This window comes from Ixodes scapularis, unplaced genomic scaffold (genome assembly GCF_016920785.2).
Source record: "Ixodes scapularis isolate PalLabHiFi unplaced genomic scaffold, ASM1692078v2 PGA_scaffold0__279_contigs__length_252992795, whole genome shotgun sequence".
NCBI lineage: Eukaryota > Metazoa > Arthropoda > Arachnida > Ixodida > Ixodidae > Ixodes > Ixodes scapularis.
The window spans coordinates 248,899,621-248,921,204 of NW_024609835.1; the positions used below are offsets into that span (position 1 = coordinate 248,899,621).

At 46.5% G+C, this 21,584-nt stretch overlaps 2 protein-coding genes and 1 long non-coding RNA gene across 8 annotated transcripts in view; 2 read left to right on the forward strand and 1 right to left on the reverse strand.

Moving 5' to 3' along the window:
• LOC8031823 (RNA polymerase-associated protein LEO1) overlaps nucleotides 1–8,838 on the reverse strand; it is a 36,291-nt gene extending 27,453 nt beyond the window's left edge. Inside the window, exons 1-2 of the mRNA XM_029969838.4 lie at nucleotides 8,611–8,838; nucleotides 6,891–7,532 (exon numbers count right to left, since the gene is read on the reverse strand). Of these exons, the coding sequence (XP_029825698.1) occupies nucleotides 6,891–7,532; nucleotides 8,611–8,659 (691 nt within the window). The 5' untranslated portion in view covers nucleotides 8,660–8,838. The remainder of the gene's footprint in view (nucleotides 1–6,890; nucleotides 7,533–8,610) is intronic.
• A 1,187-nt stretch (nucleotides 8,839–10,025) lies between these two features.
• On the forward strand, nucleotides 10,026–18,494 carry LOC121836299. 6 transcript variants are annotated; one of them, XR_006077868.1, is made up of 6 exons: nucleotides 10,035–10,319; nucleotides 10,833–10,933; nucleotides 11,107–11,274; nucleotides 11,526–11,623; nucleotides 13,287–13,480; nucleotides 18,189–18,492. XR_006077868.1 is itself a non-coding variant. In XM_042291164.1 (5 exons), the coding sequence occupies exons 1-5, from the start codon at nucleotides 10,229–10,231 to the stop codon at nucleotides 18,459–18,461; spliced, it is 834 nt and encodes a 277-aa protein (XP_042147098.1). In that variant the 5' UTR covers nucleotides 10,033–10,228; the 3' UTR covers nucleotides 18,462–18,490. The 6 variants fall into 6 exon arrangements, 3 of the variants coding, with proteins under 3 accessions (XP_042147098.1, XP_042147099.1, XP_042147100.1); XR_006077865.1 differs by having other exon boundaries at nucleotides 10,026–10,319; nucleotides 11,107–11,623; nucleotides 18,189–18,493; XM_042291164.1 differs by lacking the exon at nucleotides 11,526–11,623 and having other exon boundaries at nucleotides 10,033–10,319; nucleotides 11,100–11,274; nucleotides 18,189–18,490.
• A 272-nt stretch (nucleotides 18,495–18,766) lies between these two features.
• Nucleotides 18,767–21,564, forward strand: LOC121836315. Its single transcript, XR_006077878.1, has 3 exons — nucleotides 18,767–18,915; nucleotides 19,117–19,785; nucleotides 20,879–21,564. It is a non-coding gene; the product is annotated as an uncharacterized LOC121836315 (long non-coding RNA).
• The last annotated feature ends 20 nt before the right edge of the window (nucleotides 21,565–21,584 follow it).

Consider the following 21,584-nt stretch of genomic DNA (forward strand, 5'->3'; position numbering starts at 1 on the left):
TCGAGACTTGCAAGCTGCACAGTGTCAGAAGTTCTGCAGTGATGCAGGGCTTATCAGTGAGCACTCAACTTTTGAGAGAAGGGAATAAAAGATCAAAAGCAAAAGGTTCTGGGAGGCAGGGCGTTTTCCGAGAAAGGAACAGCAGAGACAGAGGAGAGGAAACTCCTGGGACCAATTGGCAAGCTTGTGATGCCATGCTACAATGGAAAAAATTGGGCCATTTACGAGAAACAGAAGCAAGTGAGAGTAAGCGACTTTGCCGAGTGAATGAGAAGGAGTACTCCCGAGAGACCTTCCACTATGTACGCTGCCACGTGATGACGCTGACTACCCTCTAACTCAAGTCTTCGTGGTCCATAGTTATACATAGGTTGCACACAGCGGCATATGCAGGATTTCCTTCCGGGGTGGTGGAAAAGGAGAAGGGGTAATAAAAAAAGTTTGCACCACCCCCCCCCCCCCCCCAAACAAAAACAAAAATTGAATTTTTTTTTTTTTTTGCAAAACTTTTGCAAAAAGGTTTGGTTGAGAGCCACAGCCCACCAGTAAGCTGGGAAGCCAAACGGCCAAAACTTGGAGGTTACATGAGTAATCTGTGAATCGCATATCTCATCTTAAGACTGGGTTCTCTCGTAACTGGTTGTGCCAATTACTCGGAAAATAATTTTGTTTCCATTTTCGTATGTTCGTGACTTTTTGCTCTGGCATTGTAAAACTTAGTGTTGTTCTTGTTTGTCAAACTTTCGGACTGCTAATATGTGTTATGCGAAGACAGTTGGAAAGAAAGTTGAAGCACACGAAGCAATTTTCGATAAATTCGAATCTGTGTGTACCTATGTGAAGTGTCTTCCGTTTGGTGTAGAATTAGTGTATATTAGTGAGTTAGTTCTTTAGCGAAGTTCAAAATATTTTTTTTTTTTATGTGGAGTAAGGTTCTCTTTTTGAGTGTGACTAACAGTTTGGGATTTGTGAGACCTGGAAGGTTATGTAAGGAGAAGCTGGCAGTCTGGATTTGTGAAGTATAGTGTAGTGCGTACTGCCAACAGCACAATTTTTTCTTGGCTTTGAATTTTAGGAAAATAATGAAACGGGTTGATGTTGCTGAATCAAATACAACAGTTCTGGAATAGGCAAAATATTGAGAAACATTAACAGCTTTAAAAATGCTTATCGTTGCGTGTGCTTTGATATTTTTGTTTTGCTCAATGGATGTTTTTTTTTCGTCTATATCGAACGCCGGTGCACAGTCTTACGGAAGTAGTGAAGTCTTCAAGAAAAGTGTGATGTGAAGTGAGTTGTGGAAAATGGCATTTCTGTTGCGTGGCCCATGACAACATAACTGTTTCGCATAGAAGCAAACTCAGTGAAAGAATTTAAACTAATGAAATTCTCGTGTTTGGGGGGTAATTTCAAGGTTCTGCGGCCCCATGCCATGATGAGAAGAAAGAAGTGGACTGCAGAAGAGAGAGCTGGAGGATAGAAGAAAAAGAGGAGAGGATGGCCAGCGAGACCTGAGACTTGGTCGGAGGAGGGGCTCCACAAGGAGCTAAAGCCATTTACCTGCCTGGCTCTTGTCAAGCTGCAACGGCAACTCTTTTTACTTCACAAGCCCAGGATTCGAGGTGACTACGGTGAGCTGCACCTCTTCGAGGTTCGTCCACCCAACAAACTCTCAGGGGCATTTGACGTGAGGGACTGAGGGACGCCTCTTTGCCTGTCATTACAGTGCATAGTTGAAGTTATTTTTGTATTTATTTGCTCGTAATTAACCTGGTGACTTGCCATTTGTTTGTGTTTGTATTTTGTAAATAGAACGTAGCAACTGCTCTGCCACTTGACCTTCCCTTCATTCCTCTTGCGACCAAATTCGGGCGAACAGAGACAGCGTGTTAATTAAACACATCTTCGTCATTGACCCTAGTTTCAAACCTCAAAGGCGGCAACAACAGCTTTATGAATGCGTTGAAGTAGAAACGTGTCTAGTGCACTGTCTAAGCCAGCATTCGTCAAGCTAAAAGCAAACGTGCTGAGCGGAAAGCGCGTGCATTAGGGTGCCCGGCAATAATACACTTTTACACTTTTCTATTTTTTTTTATTTTTTCCCCAGTAGCACATGATTGACGAAGGTGCTGTCAGCACAGGCTACTTAAAGGGGCACTGACACCCCAAAGGTCGTATTTATTTTTATTGTCTAAAACGATGCAAGTTGCAGTCATAAACACGCAAAAAAATACCGCATCGCGAAAAAAAATTTTCCCGCGCGCGCGCACCTTTTTATTTTTGGCGTTTGATTTTCCCGCCTCTCGCCTCCTCGCTTCTTTTGATCGGTGACGTCAAGAATCATGAAATTTAGAAGCTTTGTAGGCAACATCTCTATAACATTTAATTACGGCAATCCTAAAACATGTTTTTTAACGCAATTGTGAACGCAGTACGGTCCTTCTTTTTGAAATACCAAAAATCGGGAGTTCGTTGTGGTGCCGTCTCCTGGATTTGTATCCTCCAACGGAAAACAGGCGACACCACTCAAAACCGGTCCGCCGGAACGCCGCCGCCCGCTCCTTTCCTCCTCGCTTTGGGTCGCCATGGCAACAGCAGGGAGTGGTGAAAGAAAGGGGACTCTCAGGTCTCCGCAATTTTTGACGTCAAGGCACCGGCGCTGATCGCGCGGGAACTTCGAATTCGGCATTTGGAAATTGTTTTTTTACTTCACAAATACTGAATTCCGAAATTTCAAATTTTGAGGGCAATGTCCCGGCATCGTTTTCAATCGTTTCGTATAATAAAAAAAAATATGATTTTGATGTGTCAGTGCCCCTTTAAGCACGTGCCAATAGGACTTTATCTGGTTGATCGCATCACAGTGTTTGCCGTGCTGTTTGGCCCCACCTAAGGAGTATCTTACACCGCGCTCAGCTCTTGGCATAAGACGCCACTAGCGACACAAACGTGTGCAGACAAGTACCAGATTTTTAACCAAGGTACCTAGTTTCTGCTGTATGAATTAGAGCACTGCACAGGCCGGAATCGCTAGGCCCGGCCCGAGCCCGACAGTTTATAAACATGAGCCCGAAACAGTTTGTGGGCTTTAGTCTAAAAACTCTCTCACTATGCTGGTGGAGTCCACACGTTTTCTTTTATTCACTCAGAAGCTTTCCAAGTGCAAGATGTATTTCTTTTTTTTTAATGGCGCCATAATGACCTTGCACTTCGCGTGTTTGTTTTCATTGAACCTAAAAGATCGACAAGCACACTTTTTGTTATCAACAATTTAGAATTTGTGGCACACAACTGCCCAGGCCCGGCCCTGAGAAAGTTTTTTTGTTCAAGCCTGAGCCTGGCTCGGGCTGTGCAGCAGTGCTGCGGAGTTGCCACTCCGGAAATGGAATGATTTTGGAATCATTCCGAATTTTTGCGACCCCGGAATGGAATGGGAATGGGATGGCGGAAACGTTGAGGGGAATGGAATGGGAATGGAATTAGATGCCTTTTGCCCGGAATGGAATGGGAATGGAATAGGCCCGGTTCTTCTTTTTTTTTTTAGTGTTTACGTCTAGTGAACTTGAGCCAGTCAGCGAGCCAGTTTCTCAGAAATAAAATGAGCGGGCGGAAAACAGCTAGCCCGCTTCGAGCTCTAACAGACTTATACGCAAAAAATGCAATACAAAAAGAAGCGTCAAAGCAAAGAGCAGAGGGGGAGGGAGGGGGAGGGGGTTGGGGTTGGGACTGGCGGTGGCGCTTTTCGCGCAGGCGACAGGCTTTACTGGCGTTACATGAGAGCGAGCGAAAAAAGAAACCAAGCACTAAGCAAAAGAAACGAAGGCATGGAGGATACACGCACGCACAGACTGAGATGTGGGAGCGGGGGACGACTCATACCTCACAGAGCCCTGATAACTCGCTGACTCGCGCGCCGCCGAAAGGTGGTCAGTTATTGTTTTCTTATAGTTCGAGGAGTGTTGTTTAGTAGGCGGCCTGTTGCCTTCCATGTTCATCTGCGCGCACTCCTTTGAAATGCGAAATCTGGGTTTGCTTTTCATTTTTTCCTCTTGCACTTCGCTCCGACGTTTGTCTTTTTATACTGCCTTTTTACGTGCAGGTCCGCCTTTTACTTGGTCTTTGTACCGATGCTTCTTTTCTGTGTTATATGTTTTACATTCAAGTGGGTTAGGGTTAGAAGCAAGCTAGCGGATTCCCGCTCATTTCCTTTGACTTTATTTAGTCTCTGCACACTGTGTTTCACCTTGTGATGGACCGCTGCGGATGCTACGAGTCACCCCAGGCAATCCAGCACCGTGAGGGGGACTACACGCACGGCGCGTTGTTGCGCCCCAGGGTCATGCGACACTAAGAACAGAAGGCACTGGATTGGTTTCGATGGCTCTCTTGCTGTCTGTTGCGGTCCATCGTAAGGTGAAGTAGATTGTCGCCACCGCTCTTTTTGCGTGACCGAACTGACTAGACCTGCAGAAAGAAAGTTTCGTGACATGGTATATACAGTCTCTCGTGCTGTGCCGTAGAAGTTGCACTTTGTCAGAGGATCTGTTCTTGCCACTGTAGATGGAGTCGCCTCCAGCAGCGTACTAGCCGTATAGCTGTGCAGGTACTTGAAGAATACAGTAATCTAGCTTATTTCTGCGCCACGCAAGAACTGGACATTTTTATGGTCTTATCAAACAAACACGCTCGCCGCGTACGTCCTAGAAGACAAATGCAAAAAATTTTGCCAAAACAATTAGTGGATTTAAGTTTTGCTGTTTGTTGCGAGCCACGTGGTCGAAAGACCGACGTATTAAACAAGCTTCGAGATATCAAGAGCCTTTCTCGACGTTTGCATACAATGTAAACAAACAGTTTGTGCCTCCAGCGCTCCGCTTAGTAAAATCGGTGCTTTTTTGAGGCATTTTGCATTTTATTGCAATTGTCTATGTGTTTGATAATGTCAACTTTACGGTGCTTATGCCGGCAACACAATGTAGCTGTCAAGTACTAACTTTTACGTTTAGGAGTTAGAGGAATGGAATGGAACGATTCAGCCATTCCAGGAGTGGGAATGGGCCCAGTGTCCCCATTCCTAGGAATTGAAAGGAATTGAATTATCGCAAACTCTAATTCCCCAGAATGGAATTGGAATGGGGGTGCCCATTCCGCAACACTGCTGTGCAGTGCTCTAGTGTGAATTTAAAACCATGTGAGAGGCTTCTACCAATAACTTTGATCCAGTACGTGAAGAATTTTCCGGCGTCGGTACAATAGTTCTATAAGCAGGAAGTATCAATATGCCACTGACGAAAGACTTTGTCGCAAAGGGCTGTTCTGTCAGCAAAACAAATTTCATTATGCGGTTCAAGGCTTATAAAATTCTGGAATCTCGCAATTATTTGATGAGCGGCTTTAGGAACCGTGATTGAAAGTTCTAAGTAGTGAAGTTGTTTCGACTTTGCGAATCGCTGGTAAACAACAAAAGAGTCACCGTGTTGCATTCACTGGCAAATGTAGGGTTGTTAAAATAACAGCGTGACGAAGCGAAAGGCAAAGGGCGTCCACCTTACGAACGAGCAAAGCCGGTGCAAAGGCTCGAACAAACGTAAACACGCTTGAAAAGTGACGTTGCTCACCGCTAACAAAATGCGTCTCACAAATTCGGCAATGTGCAGCTGCATCATCAATGTCAGCTCTTTTGAGCTTCACTTTCTCGATAGCTACTCTGTCGCTGGGCATGTCGATGAAGTGATTGCCGGGGAATATGTTAAAAACCACCGTCTTTCTTGTTCCTCGATTGCTCCAGCCAAACGCGGCGCAGTTTACGATGGCTCTCACAGTAAATGGCCATCGACTCAACCACCAGCATGGTGGTTGTTGGTATTCGACGTCATCGTGCGATGTAGGTGCAACCCATGTACGAGCGGAGTACCGTACTGATTTACAATTTATTTTTGTTTTGCTGTAGATATCAGTCACTTGTAGGACTGCACGTATGTCCGCCTCCTCGACAGCCACCCCCCATGTAGCCAAATGCGCTTGTACCAGCTGTGTGATAGCCTCTCTATGTCCTGCTGGGTCCACCTTTTTGGGAATGCTTCCAACCCACACCTGCTTCCAGCTTACTAATGTGAGCAAAACGGCGTCCTTGTGGGAGTTTCTTCATTGCACCCAAAAACAGGTGATAACCACTGGGGGCCCAATGAGGCCATACCCATGCACAACCAGGCACCTGCTGGTTGTGCATGGGTTGTCCATGTGCAAAAAAAATGGCCAAACCTGATCAGATGCTGACCAATCACGACAATCGCTGCACACAAATGCAGCGATTGTTGCCACTAAACACGAGACTGGGGTATGAAATAGAAACTTAGATGCAGAAGAGACAGAAAACAAGAAAGAGAATGTCTCTTGAGACATTCTCTTCTTTTGTTTCTTCTATGTTTAAGTTTCAATTTCACACCCCAGTCTCAGGTTAAGTTGCAACATGGTAAACATCCACGAGCTCGCCTGTACTCTAACCGTTTTTGCAGTGATTTACCGGCGCCTGATCGAGTTTGGCTGCCTCTCTGACATGTCGTACGAAGAGTCATACGTTTGGTTGCACATAGGTTTGGTTATCACTCCAAAGAAGTGGTTCCAGCAGGGCATGAAAAGGCTGCCACACAGTGGTACGAGGGCATTCGACAGGTGGACATGACAACTGCTATCTGCATCAAAAACATTTATTGTAAATCAAAATGGTACGCCCCTCGTATATGTGGCTACAAAGTAACATCATTTTGCACTATTTCACTGCAAAATTTCACTTCCACAATGCAAAATTAGCGGAACAGAAGGGACATATTTAGAGGAGAAACCACTAGAATGTCGAACGAAACGAGACAAATGCGAGTCATGCAAGTCACCTGGCGAGCCTTCCCTGCGGTCGTCGGCCCCGTCCGCAGAGCGTGCGGAGTGCGCAGAGTGCACGGAGCGCTCGTCGGGACTGGCTACGGCCTCCTCGTCCCCCGACGCCTCTGCGTCGGACCGTTCGGCCCCACTCTCGCGGCCGTCCTCCGACCGGTTGTCCTCTTCGTCGGACCGGTGGACCTCGCTGCCGGAGCCGTCATTGTCGGACCCGTCGCTCCGCCGCTCTGACCGCGCGGGCGTCCGGGCCGTGCCACCGTCTTCCTCGTCACCTGACTGGTCGTCAAAGTGCCGGGATTCGTTGTCAGACGCCTGTGCATTGTCACCGCCGTCGTCATTATCTCCCTGCCGGTCATCGGCCGACTGGGCCCCGCCGTTCTCGTCGTCGGAGTCCCGCTGCTGTCGGTCATCGCCCGACTCATCGCCGGAGCCGCCTCCGCTGCGGGCCCGGCTGCTCGCTCCGCTGGCCACGCTCCGTGCTGGCGACGACTGATAGCTCTTCTCAGAGCGATCGTCGTTGCCATCGTCCTCAGCCACGTGCTCCTCGTTGTCCGAGTGGTCGCTTCGCTCGCCGTCCGTGTGCTGCGGCGTCGCGGGCGTCTGCGACCGGTCGCTTGATGCAGGCGACAAGCTGCGGGAGCCTGGAACAAGGACAATGCCAACGTCAACGTTGCCCACCACGGAAGAGGTTTGCACTTTGTTAGCTGGCATCACGTTTGCAGCAGCAAGATGTGAGGTTCCGCTGAAAGAGAAACAGTTGCTTCGGCCACCGGCATGCTGTGAGCCGTTGGGCTTGGTGCAAGTTCGGACCTGAGATTATAATGAAGTTTCCCCGAGCGAAGCGAGGGCCAATCGTGTGAAGTGTGGTCCGTTTAACAGCCTAGTTCGCCGACCATTTCGATTAGCTAAGCTTCCAAAAAGGGCTTCCAGCGTGCCGACGGCCGAAGCGACCGTTTCACGCTCAGCATCAACCACAGCTCCCTCGGCGCACCGTCAGTCTATGCGAAGCGCAAGTTTGTCTGCTTTTGCAGGGGTTGTGTTGACGTCAGAAAGACGCCGAGCTCCGACTAGTTCCAAATGAAGGATAGTGGGTAGACCTCATAGCAAGCTGCCTTGAGGTATACCCAGTCTCCTTTCAATCAGAGCCAATCAGAGGTTGGCGTCTTTCTGACGTCACCGTAACTCCTGCGCAAGAAGCAGACCACTTGCTCCCGGCCGCGGAGGATTCCGATGAGCAAGTCGTCTGCTTCTCGCGCAGGAGTTGCGGTGACGTCAGAACGACGCTGAGCCCTGATTGGCTTTGAGAGGATAGTGGGCAGTCCTCAACGCTGGATGCCTCCAAGTCTACCCACTATTTGCTTCAAACCAATAAGAGTTCGGCGTTCTGACATCATCGCAACACCTATGCAAGAAGCAGACGAACTTCCACTCCACACACGTCAGCGACCACCAGCGACAGCCTCGGATCTGGTTCTACGCCCGACGCGATAGACGAGCTGCCGATCACGTCCAGTTCGCGCGTGGGGCACGTACGAAGTGAACTTCGCGTCAACTTCGGGACGGCATAATGAGACCTGGAAGCGTCGTGAAATGAAGCCGTTGCAAACTACAGGGGAGCTTCAAATCGAGTCAGATGCTCACACAACCCAACTTCAGACTCGTAACATTCACCGAAGAAAAGAAAGCACTTAATTGCATTATAATGAAAAACACTATCACCTGGGCTTGACGCTCCTCTTGATTCGTCACTTCCAAAGAGGCCGTCCATGCTTTTTTCTTCCGTCACCCCTCACTGATTATGGCAATTAACCGCTCAACCCACTGGGAAACTCTTGTCGAACCTGACTGATGCGCCGATGCGCGATGAGTTTGTTAGCGTCGATGCGATCAACGCGGGATGCGATCGTATGGATGAAACGTTGGATGCGGTTGGGGATGAAACAGCGATGAAGATTATTGAGGATTGAGGATATGTAGGAGACGCCACCTGTCATACAACTTTTAATTATCTACATTTAGTACCGTTACACGCTTTATTTACTTCTACTTTTATATGTGTACTTATTGTCACAAATCAACTCGAGAAAAAATGTCCGTTTTTTTTTTATTTGTGTCAGTCTCAGGCTTCTTTGCGAATAGCACAAACGAACGTAGGTGTCGCTGTCATAAAAGCGTCCCTTGAGCGTTCCAACTTCCAGCTGTCTAAACTTCCGTGGACTGCCACACTGGAGAGCGACCTGCAGCAGAACAGGCGTCTGCGATATAGAGCACAGCCGTTGAAACGCCACCAGGATCGCGGCTGAAGCAACCATGAATAAACGAAAGAAACACAGAAGAGGACGAAACCAACGAAACTCTTGTGTATGTTGTGGACGCGGTAAACAGACCTTATAATGTACGCTAGGGGTTCAGCTGAGGCTAATGTTTGTGTGACTTCTGTGCTTTTGTGACTCAAATTGAAGTAGTCAGCAACGAGTCTACTTTTGCGGTGCTCCTGTGCATTCTATGGGAAAACGCACGTGCATTTAGTATCTTCGCCTGAAAATAACACGGAACAATTTGGTTATTTGGGTCGTAACGAATAGTATGTACCTTTATTAACACGTATTCTCCTTCATCGGTGAACGATGTTTAACTTCGCTACATTTCAGTCCCAAGCATCTGTTCCGCCGCAGGTCTGTAAAAACAAGCGACGATTCGAAGCTTATATATTACTGATATTGACCCCGTCGTGCATCTTTACGAGTGGATAAAAACATTCAAAACTCGAAGAATAAAGTGGCGTGCCCTTCCATTTCTTTTGACCGTACATCCACGGGCGCGAGACACATGGACGGCAGATTCGTCCGATCGGACGTCCGATCCGACAGTCCGAACGCCGCTCCGAATCGCCGCACGCGACAGTTTGAGACACACGCTTCCGACGTGCTTCCGACACAAGCGTTTCGGGGCAGTAAAACTGGAAACGCCGATTGGCTGAAAAAAAATGACGTCACTTCCGGTTTTGTTATTTTGTTGATTTTTAGATAACGTTTTAAAGTGAAAATATATAAAAAGGTACTTTTCTTGTTTTTGTTTGTTTTTACTTTTTTTTTTTTTTTTTTTTCCTTGCTTGATTTTTTAATTTTGGCTGGTACGGTTCCGTTCTGTTCCGCCTTGGCGCCCTCGGCCGCGGGGGCAATGTTTTTGTTTTCGTTCTACGTTCAGGTGTTGGGTGGCGACGTATTAACCGTCGATAACCAGCTGAAGCAGCTCAAGTTCTCGAGTGGAACGAGGTTGACCGTGCGCAGTGGCAGCCGTTGACAACAAAAACAATGTATGCACTCAGCTTCGCCGGATGAGTGCCGGCGTCGATCGCGAACCGCCAGAGCCGCCAAATACCTCTCGTACATCTCCAAGAACACCAAGAACAGGAGGTATTCATAAAGGTGAGTGTTCACCGCACTTTAGTGCTTCAGTTCCGTTTGGAGTCGTTTGACATAATTTAGTCCGGTGCGTCCGGGAACAAAGGCGCTACCAGAAATGGCGGGAATGGTCGGTCGGTGCTGAATGCTGATGCCATCCAAGCGGATTTGAATTGGGTTTCGTGCGCTCAACGTGTCGACTTGTTTCTTGAGCTGCCTTTACCAACCGCTCGCCCGAAATCGTTCGGTAGAACATGCGGACGTGACGGCTAGCAGAGCCCTCCGCAAAGGCTTAGGAGCGCGCTCACAATTTTGGAAGCTTCCGTATGACCGCAAGTGCTCAATAAGTCGCTATAGCAATGATTGCATGCCATCGACACAGACTTCGATCCAGTTTTTCAACGAGACAGGAAGGCCCAACGAAGCAAGCGTAGAATCTGATGCTTCGCCTGTCACTGTCTGCGCGGGAACACGCCGAGAGGCGCTTAAACGAGCTGCCAGGGCGTAATTAAAAAAAAAAAAAAAAATCTAACGCAGGTCTGAACCACGCGAGGATCGTCTCGAAGCATGGTAGCCTCAACAGACGCTTGCCGCCACACGCGAGGAGAAAGCAGGAGGCCCGAAGTTTGAATGTGAAGGTAAAACGTGCTTTAATAATAATGATCTTTATCTGCACGTTCCTTTGTATGACTAAGGTGATCGTGCTGAGACACAATATAGCAGCGATTGCTCTCGAACAAAGGACAGGACAGCAGAAAGGCAATGAGAGGCAGGGAGATAACTGACCTCTCTGTTGTAAAACATTTTTCAGAGGAGGTGCGAAGAGCTGGCCCTCACTTTTTCAAGGCAGCCGCAGAACACTACGAGCCCCGAATCACTGCCGCGGCTGACTCACGCGGATGCTGTGCTGCACCCTGCACTGCACATGGTTCGAAGCACACTTCAGGGGACCAGTGCATGCCCCTGATGCATCGTCGCGGTATGTTTTGTACTGCTTTTCCTAGCGGTGCACTGAGCAGTCCAATCTTGAAGGGAGCACGCGAGTGCGTAGCCAGTGCTCCATGCAGCGAGGACCGCAAGCACCCGCGGAAGCTTGGAGCACACGCAGTGACGCCAGCAGCCGTGCACGCTGGCGTCGTCTGCTACTGTACCGTCCTTTCGTTCGGTGCGCAGAAAAAAAAAGGAGTGACCGCTCTGTTAAAAGTCTGATGGTGAAGGCATCCTTTACAGAAGCACTGTATGGCTCTCTGCACGCTAGAATGGGGGCTGTCGTTGATGCTCGCAGAGGCGTCGCCCACAACTAAGCAGACGACCAAAGTCCTGAGCAGGTGACTAATCGTTTCATTGTTCTTTGGTAGGGAAAGGTAGATAATGTGCTTCTACTCCCAGCTTTGTTTTTTTTTTTTTTTTTTATCACCATTTAGTATGTTACCATCAAAACAGCATCCTGGTGTTCACATAAATATGTGTTAACAATACCTATCGTCAAATATGTGACTCAAAGAGCCAACTGCGGCCGAGGATATCTTTTAAGTGTTCTTTTTCTCACAAAGATCCCTGGCATCTGGCATTGACTTTTTAGCCACGTACCTTGAGTCCACAAAAACAATGTACTTCAGCTAAATGGTATTCACACAAAATACATCCTGACAAGCTGCTTTCACTCTCGAGCCTCGAAGAAATTTTGCAGTTTGATTTGAACTATGTTGTAGGTTAAGGAGGTAGGGTCAGGGAAAAGAAGGTGGGAGAGGAGGAAGCGGGCACAATGCTGGTCAAACCCTCTCCCTTCGCCGGCGCTGCATCCATCTCGTCCTCTCCCACCTTCCTTTTTCTTCCCCTACCTTCTTGAGTTGTCACCGACCATATAAAAGGCATGCATTGATATCACTTGTTCGTTTTGTGGCCATGGCGCCAGCAAGGTTTGAGAAACGTATCCTGCTTCACAGGAATTCAGCACTCAACATGGAGAAACTATTGGCAGTGCTGCTGTAATGTCTTTGTCCTCGTCTTTTGCAGCCATCTAAAAAAGAGAAATATAATACTAGGAACACAGAGCAACGTCACGCGCCAGTACATAGTGTACTACGAAGGGCAGGTAAATTGACTGCGGAACACGATTTTCTCAATGTCCTCACGGTTCTTTCGGCCAAGTACATACAGATAAGACGATTACCATTAGAAATGTTGAACGCCAATCCGAAATGTTTTTTGGTGGTGTGCCGAGCAAAAGGACATTGCTGCAACAGAAAACATGTGCCATCCTCCGCCTTTGGTGCTTCTGTGTCTGCGCCGAGCTTCCGCAGCCACCAACAGTCAACGCTGCATGGACTGCCCGCCATGCTTTCATGCGTTCCATGTATGATTGGCACGGCATGTGGATGTGTCATGCAAGTGACATCAGCGCTGTTGGCAGTGCCATGCTGGTTGAGCTTTGCTAGGCTCTGACCATTGACAAGCTGTTTTATGCAATAATCGCTCTTGGAAGTCCCCAAACTGTTTTTAGCAATTCAAGTGTCAGATTTTTTTTAGCTATGGTTATACAGGTTTTCTTTTTTAACATTTACAGATTTCAAAGAAAAAGTGAAAGTTATGACAGTTATAAGTTATACGGCCAGGCGGACATTAGATTCATGGAAGAATGCAGCTAAAAGTCCGTGTAGATCATGTGTATCATGCTTCTCTACAGCGCAGCTACATACTTGCGTAGGACAACCCCCATGAAGTGGGGTGGGGGGGCTGCATGCGTGTGTTGGGAGCCCCTCTTGGTTTTACAACTCTACCCTGATGTAAAATTTTAGATTTTAATGCGAACAAGTTGATAACAAAAAAGAACTTGGTCAACATTGATCTTACAACTAGAGATGTAAAAGGAACAAAAATAGAGAACAGCAAAATGTGGAAGAAGACATCTCGCTTCTTTCATTTTCATTTGACTAAGTGACATTGGTCGGCGACTGTAAGACTTTTAATCATAATAGTTATACACCACAGGTCCCGGGGATCATGGCATCGATGAGCTCGCTTTCGCCTTGTCCAAGGTAGCAGCGGAACACTACGGGCAGGCCCGGAGTCACCGCACCGGCTGGCTCACGGGCGTCGTCCTGTACTCTGCACGGCACTGCGTGTGGCTTAATCGGCCAAGCAGAGGGTCACTGCATGACCTTTATGAGGCGTCGCTAGCCATTGTAAGTATATTTTGGACGCTCGTGTCAGGGGATGTACTTTTGTGTTCTACAACAGAACATGTTTGGTGGCAGTTCAGTCTTGCCTATTCAGCCATTTCGAAACATAATTTTGTGGCGACCTGGCTTAGGTTTTCTGGCTCGGCCGTCTTTTGCACCAGTGTCTAGGCTCGGCGTAAGCCTCTTTGTTCTTTATTGTCAAGGCTAGTGTAATTTCTGCTACGCCGTCGAAGCAACTTCTGCATGCGAACAAGATGCAAGACGAAGCTACATGCTCGTGCTCAGTGCATGACCACATGTGAAAACTAATAGCGAGTTTGTTTCGCTGCACTCGTGCCCATGCGCAGCCACTCGCAACATGAAGTGAGTTTGTTTCGCCGCCGGCACTCCACACGTGCATGCACTCGCTGCACCCTGAGAATTAAGTGTGTACCTGAATGCACTCCCGTCATGCATCACTTAGGCAGGGAACAAGAGCAGATGACTGGTTTGTCCACCATGCGGGACAGTAGAACTGCAGAAAAAGTGAATTTCTGCTAAAAAAATGACGTCCCACGAGCAACAAAATCGGACACGAGCTTGAATTGTGTGTCTGCTATTCTATAAAGCAAGCAATCCACAACCTGTGCTTAATTTGCAAGTTTTCAGTCATTTTGTTGCCGTACAGACGTCCAAATACACCGGTGGATAAAGAAAGGTTCAGAACGAACATCAGCCACTGCGAGATATCTCTCACCATGTGTGCGGGGCTAAAGAGTTGGGACGTTAGTTGACAAAGCTTGCCCGGCAGAAACCTGCGACGCGTCCAATCGGGAGCCGAGAAAGCTAAACTGTTTTTACCCGAGGCTTGGATAAAATCACAGTGTTTAATAAGGAGCCATGGAATTTATTTTGGGTGGGATAAATTAATTTAGATTCGTATTTTGCTAATACAGTTGAACCTTTCAAAAACGAAATTCTCGCGGCAACGAAGAAATCTGGCGGCCCCAGCGAACGTCCATAGGGTTCAATGCATTTGCACCCTCTCAACAGCAAAGAGTTTTTAAAAAGCAGTCCCGCATTAACGAAAGTTTGAGGTAGTGATCTGCCATAGAGTTATTCAATGTGTCTACCAAGTTGGCATTTTCAAATTCCCTGAGTTTTTCAGGTTTCCCCTGAGTACTTTTGTGAAATTCCCTGAGTGACACAGAACTTTGTTTTAGGTCAAGATGGGCGGACACCATGTCGCTAGATGCTGTCACTCTCTAAAAAGCATGTCATAAAATAAAATAACAACACAATACAGTTTTGATGATAGCGAGTAACTTTTATTAGATTTAAAAAGAAAACAGAACGAAGTGGTTAGTAAAATTGATAGCGAATAAAGTATAAAAAAAGGTAAACTGAGGTTTACGTGACCCCCCCAGGTCTGGTCATGTGACCTCGGGGGGGGGGGGGGGTGTCGAGACCTGACGGTGACGCCGCTCAAGCCGGAAACGGGAGCAATAACGGGGAAAGGAAAGGGTAAACAAACATAAGGCGTTCAAAGTGTGATTGCTCAACCCTTGTTGTCAAAACACTCCACCTGACAAAATCTTTTTTTTTTTTTTTTGGGGGGGTAAGGAGTCACACAGTGACAGCGGTGTTTGGGAAAATGAGCGCACGCGACCGTTCCAACAGCGGGCACTCCCTGCCCTCCCCACGCGCGCAGGTGCCCTTCCCCTTGCTTTTGCCATCCTCCACTTCTTTTGTTTTTATTGGTTGCTTTTTTTAATTTTTATACAATTGCTTTTTCGCTGCGCATCCCCGCGTGCGCATTCCCGGGTGCGCGTATGCTGGCTTGGCGGTCTGCCAGCCCCGCAACCCGAGCTATGTGCTCCCGGCCGGCGCAATCCGACCTATAGGGAGAAGCGAAGAACCGCCTTCGTCTTCGTTCCCTACATCGAGTGTCCCCTCCATGGGAGTTATGGGCATTCGATACAGAAAAACAATGCAATTTTCTAGGGGATGTTTGGACTGTTTCATATAAACAATAATTCGAAATACGGGTGTGATATAACCGGGTTCGACAGTATGTTTGGCCGTCTCCCTTAATTTCCAGATACCTTCGTTCGTTTGGCACGTATATCCCCGATGCTAGAAAGCGCCGACGTCGTGTTCGCGCTGAGAGTGTCCGACAGTGCACATAAATACACGTGCGAAGCCGTTTTTGCACCATTTTTTTTTTTTCCCCATAGAAATGCATTACCGGAAGTCAATTTTCGACTGGTTGCTGTCTGCTTCAACTTGCGTCGGCACACTAGCGCCACTTGAACCTCTAGCGTACATTATAATAACCCTATGTGATCTGCAACATTTTTTCGTCACATGAGCCAGTTTGGAACCCAGAATTACGAAAAGTGGAGCAGTACACTCGTCCGGCAAGTTGGGCACATGCGTTTCCAACAAGCATCAGCGCGGCCATTGCTGTTTACATTCGGTCAAAAAATAATAACAATAGCAACTAGATTCTTTTTTTTTTTTGGTTGGTGAAAACAGCGTTTTGCAAGCCCATCTGTTGGCAACTACCAAGGTATGTGACGTTTCACGTGACGACACCGCCCGCTGCTATTTCGCCGACACCGCAGTTGCTGACGAGCTAATGCTCTTCAGCAACTGACGGATTAGCTCCTCCCGCATCGAATACGCGGCAAAGAAGTTTGTCACATCGCGGCAATTTCAGGCGATCGATTAATTAGTTCTATCCAATTTTTACTAAGAATTGTTTACAAATGTAAAATTGCTCGCTGAAAAGCGCATCACACATTATGCGCAATTGGGACCGAAAAATTAAACATACAAACGGTAGGAATTCATAGCAGGTGTATACCTAATTTTTTGGGATGCTAATTGTCACCGACTTACTAAATTTAAGGCTTCGGTCGCGAGGGGGTCTCGCATGCTTCACATCGATCGAGTGAACAAGCAGGGATTTCATTGAGACGACTCTGGAAGCCAGCCACCGTCAATGCCAGTTGTTTTGAGGAAATGTTTGTTTACTGGTTTAAAAAGACCAAAAATGAATCAACTTGGGACTAATAAGAAATCAGCACTTACAAAACACATCGGAACCACCAAGATACACGGAGTCGCTTTCACTGAAGTGTTTACTACACAGGTTAGAGATTCCCGAATTTCGCTTTCCTATTTTCAATTTAATGAGACATTTCTTTCTCAGCTTTATTTTGTCTGAATAATAATAAAATAAATACACCCTATTCGCCATGCTAGCTAGATGTTGTAGTGGGGTAAAGCGCTGGATATTCTATTTTAATCGTCCATCTTTTTGTACTGGGGTGGAGAACAGTACATCACCATCCCAGCATTTCGACACCTTAGTGCCAAAAGTGTTTGTTAGCATGACTACGCGTGGCACGGTTTCAAGTATAACTTCACCAAATAAAAACAATGCGCGAAATGGGCTTTGCTGCGCGATACAGCGCATAACGCTGACTGTCGAGCCGAAGGTTCCAAGATCTGTGCAGTCTGTCCCAGTGTGCCCTACCCGTGACGTCAAAAACGACGATGATGATAGCTAGTTAGCGCATGCCGCCAAAGAGTTGTAAACTGCGGACGTTCCGTCCGGAGTTGTCTGTCTTGGATCCTGCTCATTCCGTATCATGTAGGGGAGAGTATGCCATCCTGCTGGCCTACTGTCGCACACTGCCAGTGTTAAACTTTCAGAACTCTATGAGCCGAGAAATTGATGGAGAGGGGGAGACGAGAGTGCAGGGACATCAGAACGCAGAGGCACCTAAACCTAGGTGTTTTTGTCTTCACTGCACTTGTCAAAGACGTTCGAGTGCGAGAGCCAAACGCCGGGGGCGGCCTTTGGCATTTGCATCCCAATACGTTCGACGAGTGCAGTGGAGACAAAGGCAGCCTTTGTTTCTGCTGCACTTGTCGAACACATTCGAATGCAGAACGCCGGTATCCAGCTTTGGGCTCTCGCATTCGAACGTCTTTGACGAGTGCAGTAAAGACAAAGGCACCTAGCTTTAGGTGTACCCACTAATCATTCGAACCAGAGCTCGGGTGTCCTGACATCCACACCTGCTCTCGTCCTCACTTTTCCCTCAGTTTCTTGGCAGATTTTAGGGGAAACTGTGTGGGGGGGGGGGGGGAAGGGGGGGGGGGGACGGCCCCCCCCTGAAGCCTTCGAGGTTAACTTTTTTTAGAAAAAAATGGACTTATGCCGGCTTTTGTTAGGAAGAAATTAAGTTTTTGACAACGTGACTAGTACACCCGGTTGGAAAACTGCTATAGGAGCCTCCTTTGAAAAAGTGGCTTCAATCCATATGAGAGAATCAAACTAAATGCAATCGCAATGCCACTGTTTCTCCCGCGGTGGCCACTCCGTGAACTACACTGCTGCACTGACTGGTTCCGTAGATTCTCGGAAGGGCCACTGGTGTCATCTCGCAGGGCCATCTTGGAGTAGCTATGCAAGGCAACTTTCATGTTTTGACTTGTTGCTAAAGAGTGGCACTGTTATCATATTTAGTTTGGTCTCGGTGGACGCCAGCAGTCCAGGTTCCAAGGTTGAGTTTCCTAGCTGAGTGTTTTAGTAACGTTGGTTTTTGGTGGCATAACAAATATTAGGTAAACAAAACAGATCTTGCCCTGCATGTTAGGGTCAGATATTAGTTACTGTTCACCTGATCGACCCCTTTGTTCTCTGCATTCATCATAGGTTTCAAATCGTCCTGATTCATGGGCCAAGCCTTTCAAGACTGCACTCTTAGGCCCAGTCCTTTTTGGTGGATCGGATCTTGCCATCTTCCCCTCTCGTGGCTTCCTGTTGTACTTAAATAAATTGTCATATTTTTTTCTTATGGTGGTGCATACGTTTTGCCACACTTCACAAAAACAGTGTGGTGAATCCATGCCGCAGATTACTGTGAAACGTGCAGGAAGGGTAAACTCCGAAAAGGTTTATGGAAAGAAGATAGACATCCCCCATTAATTTTTTCTGGACACTCTAAGCGTGCTATCTACGCAGTATTTCTGCCTATTATGGCATCGGCTTTTGACCATTCACGCTTGCAAGGAAAGGCTATCAGCAAGAAGGGTTACGAAGTCTGTGTTCTGTTTGCATTTAATTACTGAAACAAGATTTATAGACTTTACCAAGTGTATTTTAACATAACTAAATGTTTAAACTTTAGATCTTTATTTTAAACTTTACCATTATTTTAAGAAGTTTTTGCTAGGGTAAATGTTTTCCATAAGTTTTTTTTTTTTTTTTTCTTTTATATATCGGATAAAGGGATTACATTTGTTCTCCGAGTTTTTATAGAAGCCCCATCGCTATCACCATCACTATTTTGATTTTTCCAAGATGGCCGTTTTTGTTTCGCGAACGTTCTGCGAGGAGAGTTCGGCGACTTGCGTGACTTACGAACAGAACTGCCTAATTGGTATGTTAATTTTGGTAGCTACTTATCGCGGAATATCGTGGGTATCTTGTATTTGTACAAGAACTAGTATATAAGGTTCAGATTGTTCGTACAGAACGTTAGCTCGGCGGGTCTAGTCTCTTCTAAATTGCTTGGTTGCCTTTTGTCCAAGTTTATTTCCCTCCCAAACCCATCACACACTGGTTCATTTTCTGTTTCCAGTACCTACAATTGAGTAAATTGTTTTAGAGGAGGGGATGCCCAGTTTCAGCAGCTTCAATGTGCGAGGAACACTCCAGCCCCCTCAACAAAGCTGGAGGTGCGGATAGAGTTGAGATTTTAACTGACTAATGAATGCTGCATCGGATGTTATGCAGTAGTAAGTCATGACATTTTTGTATTTATGTCGTGCATCGGCCGTAAAGCGAAACTTACGTTGCGTAGGTTACATAGGACGTAACTAACTTTTATTTTGGGTTCTGTTTGTCATAGCTTTAATTTTCATATTAGGTTACGTCGGACCAAACTTTATTTTTCATATTGGGTACCTTAGATGTAACTCGAAATCTTGGGGTAAGGTTACGCTAGACACTGCGTTGAAAGATGCACTTTTATTTTTTTGAAAAGTATTCTTCAACTTACGGCAGTGGCGAATAGCACTTGTGTTGATGAGATGTTTTGATTCCGCATGTCCGGAAAGTTGCCGGGGCAGCTGTCGACTATCTATATAGGACGGTAATGTTGCAGGTACAAAAGTGAATAATACACCGTGTTGAATATTTATTTATTGGTCTTTTTCGGCAGTGCCGCTTGTGCCTGGACAATGGAAGATGATGCCAAGGCCAAAAGAAAGCTACTCTGCATCTGCACTCTGAATAATGTGATGTCTCGGTAGCTACACATGCTTTGTTAAAGTGAAGTTTATTTCGCCACTTGCTAGGCATCATTGAGGTGATTTGGCTGTGTGCCTTTATTTTATGCTAATAGAATGTACTGCACTTACAACTGCTTGTTGTAGGTGCAGCCTACAACAATCGGTTGCAAAGGAGCACCGTTTAGTGAATCCATTCGATTAACATAAGCAAGTCTGGAAGATGCTAAAGACTAGAGCATGATGCACTGAGGCATATTGACCTATGCTTGAGCACCCACTCTCCTCTCTTGGGCTGTAAACCAGGCAAAATGTAAAATTATTCTTGCGAAAACAGCAGGGATGTGGCATGCATAAAAACTTGTCGATCATGCTCTGAATATGCTGGCCGCCCAAGCGAGCGACTCACTGACTGACTGGCTCGGCTTTGCCATCAGCCAAGGCAGGACAAGCAAATGCTAGAGCAAGCAGTCAAGTTCGGTGAATTTTGTTTTTCTAAAAACAAATTTGCTAAAAGGAGATTCGTTGCCATTTCCTCTAAACGGAGTGTCTTCTTGAAAGAATTCAATAAAAAAGGGGGTTTCAAAACTTGTGCTTGGAAAAATAGATGCCTCTGCTCGGGCCGTACACATCAACTTTCTTAGATCTGTCGGTTGACAAGCTCCATAAAAGAGCAGCAGTAAAAAAAAAAAAAAAAAATTGAGACGTTTACAATTCTTTGTAACATGAAATTAGAGCGCAGCGCTTGAGTAGGAGGAGGGGAGGTTATGCCTCTCCTATCCCTCCATACCCTCTCCTCCCCCTCCCATTTAGCAGGCAATTTTCGCTAAATTTCCTGCTAAATTTAGCAAGAATTTCCCCGCTAAATTTAGCGGTTTAAGTTTCCTCTCTAAATCTTGTGGGGAAATTGATGTCACACAACCTCAACACCAATTCAGTTTCCCCGCTATATTTAGCGGGGAAACTGAATTGGTGTTGAGGAAACAACCCTGCTAAATGGCACATGACTTCATGCCACGTCACTCACAAACAAATTCAGTTCCTCAGCTAGATTTAGCAGAAAAATTGACATTGCGTGACCTCAACACAAATTCAATTTCTCACTAAATTCAGCAAGGTGATCATGCAGACGGCGACGCAATGAAGCGTGGAAATGGGCACCTAAGAGCTGCACTCTAAACCAGTTTTTCTCTGTTGCCGGTGCACAAGCAGGTAAGGGCGGATAGCATTCCTAGTGCCAATTCCTTTGCGGTCAACGAAAAACGCTTTTTGAACAACGCTCTTTCTGTTTTAAGTATTGTGCAGGCCTTAAGTTTACTATAAGAACAACAACAACAAAAAAAAAATCACTTTCCACTGCAGGTAATGTGCATCCAACATTCCACTGGATCTGTCCAAAGGGCAGGCTGATACTGCGGCAGACGCCACTGAGCGGACACACTGCAAAAAGGCGTCGGGCGTTTTCCGAAGTTTGTCAACTGACCTAGATCTGAGAACGTTGGTACATGTATTGCTACCGTTGCCAAGCAGGACTGGAGATTGTTAGAGTGTGAACAATGTTCACACTTTGGTCAATGCAAGCACATCTTTTTATTTTAGTAATATTGACTAACAAGATTGCAGCAATCAAACAAGTTAACACCGAAATGTTAAAAGCAATAAAGAAATTAAAGCCCGGCTGTTCTGCGAGTGCAGATTTTATATCTTGCTTTATTTTAAGGGCTGCACTGATTTGTTTGCCCCTTCATTAAAGGGGCCCTGCAACCATATTTAAGCGTCTACCTTTTTTGCGGTTTGCACGTCTCTTGGCGTTCAGGCA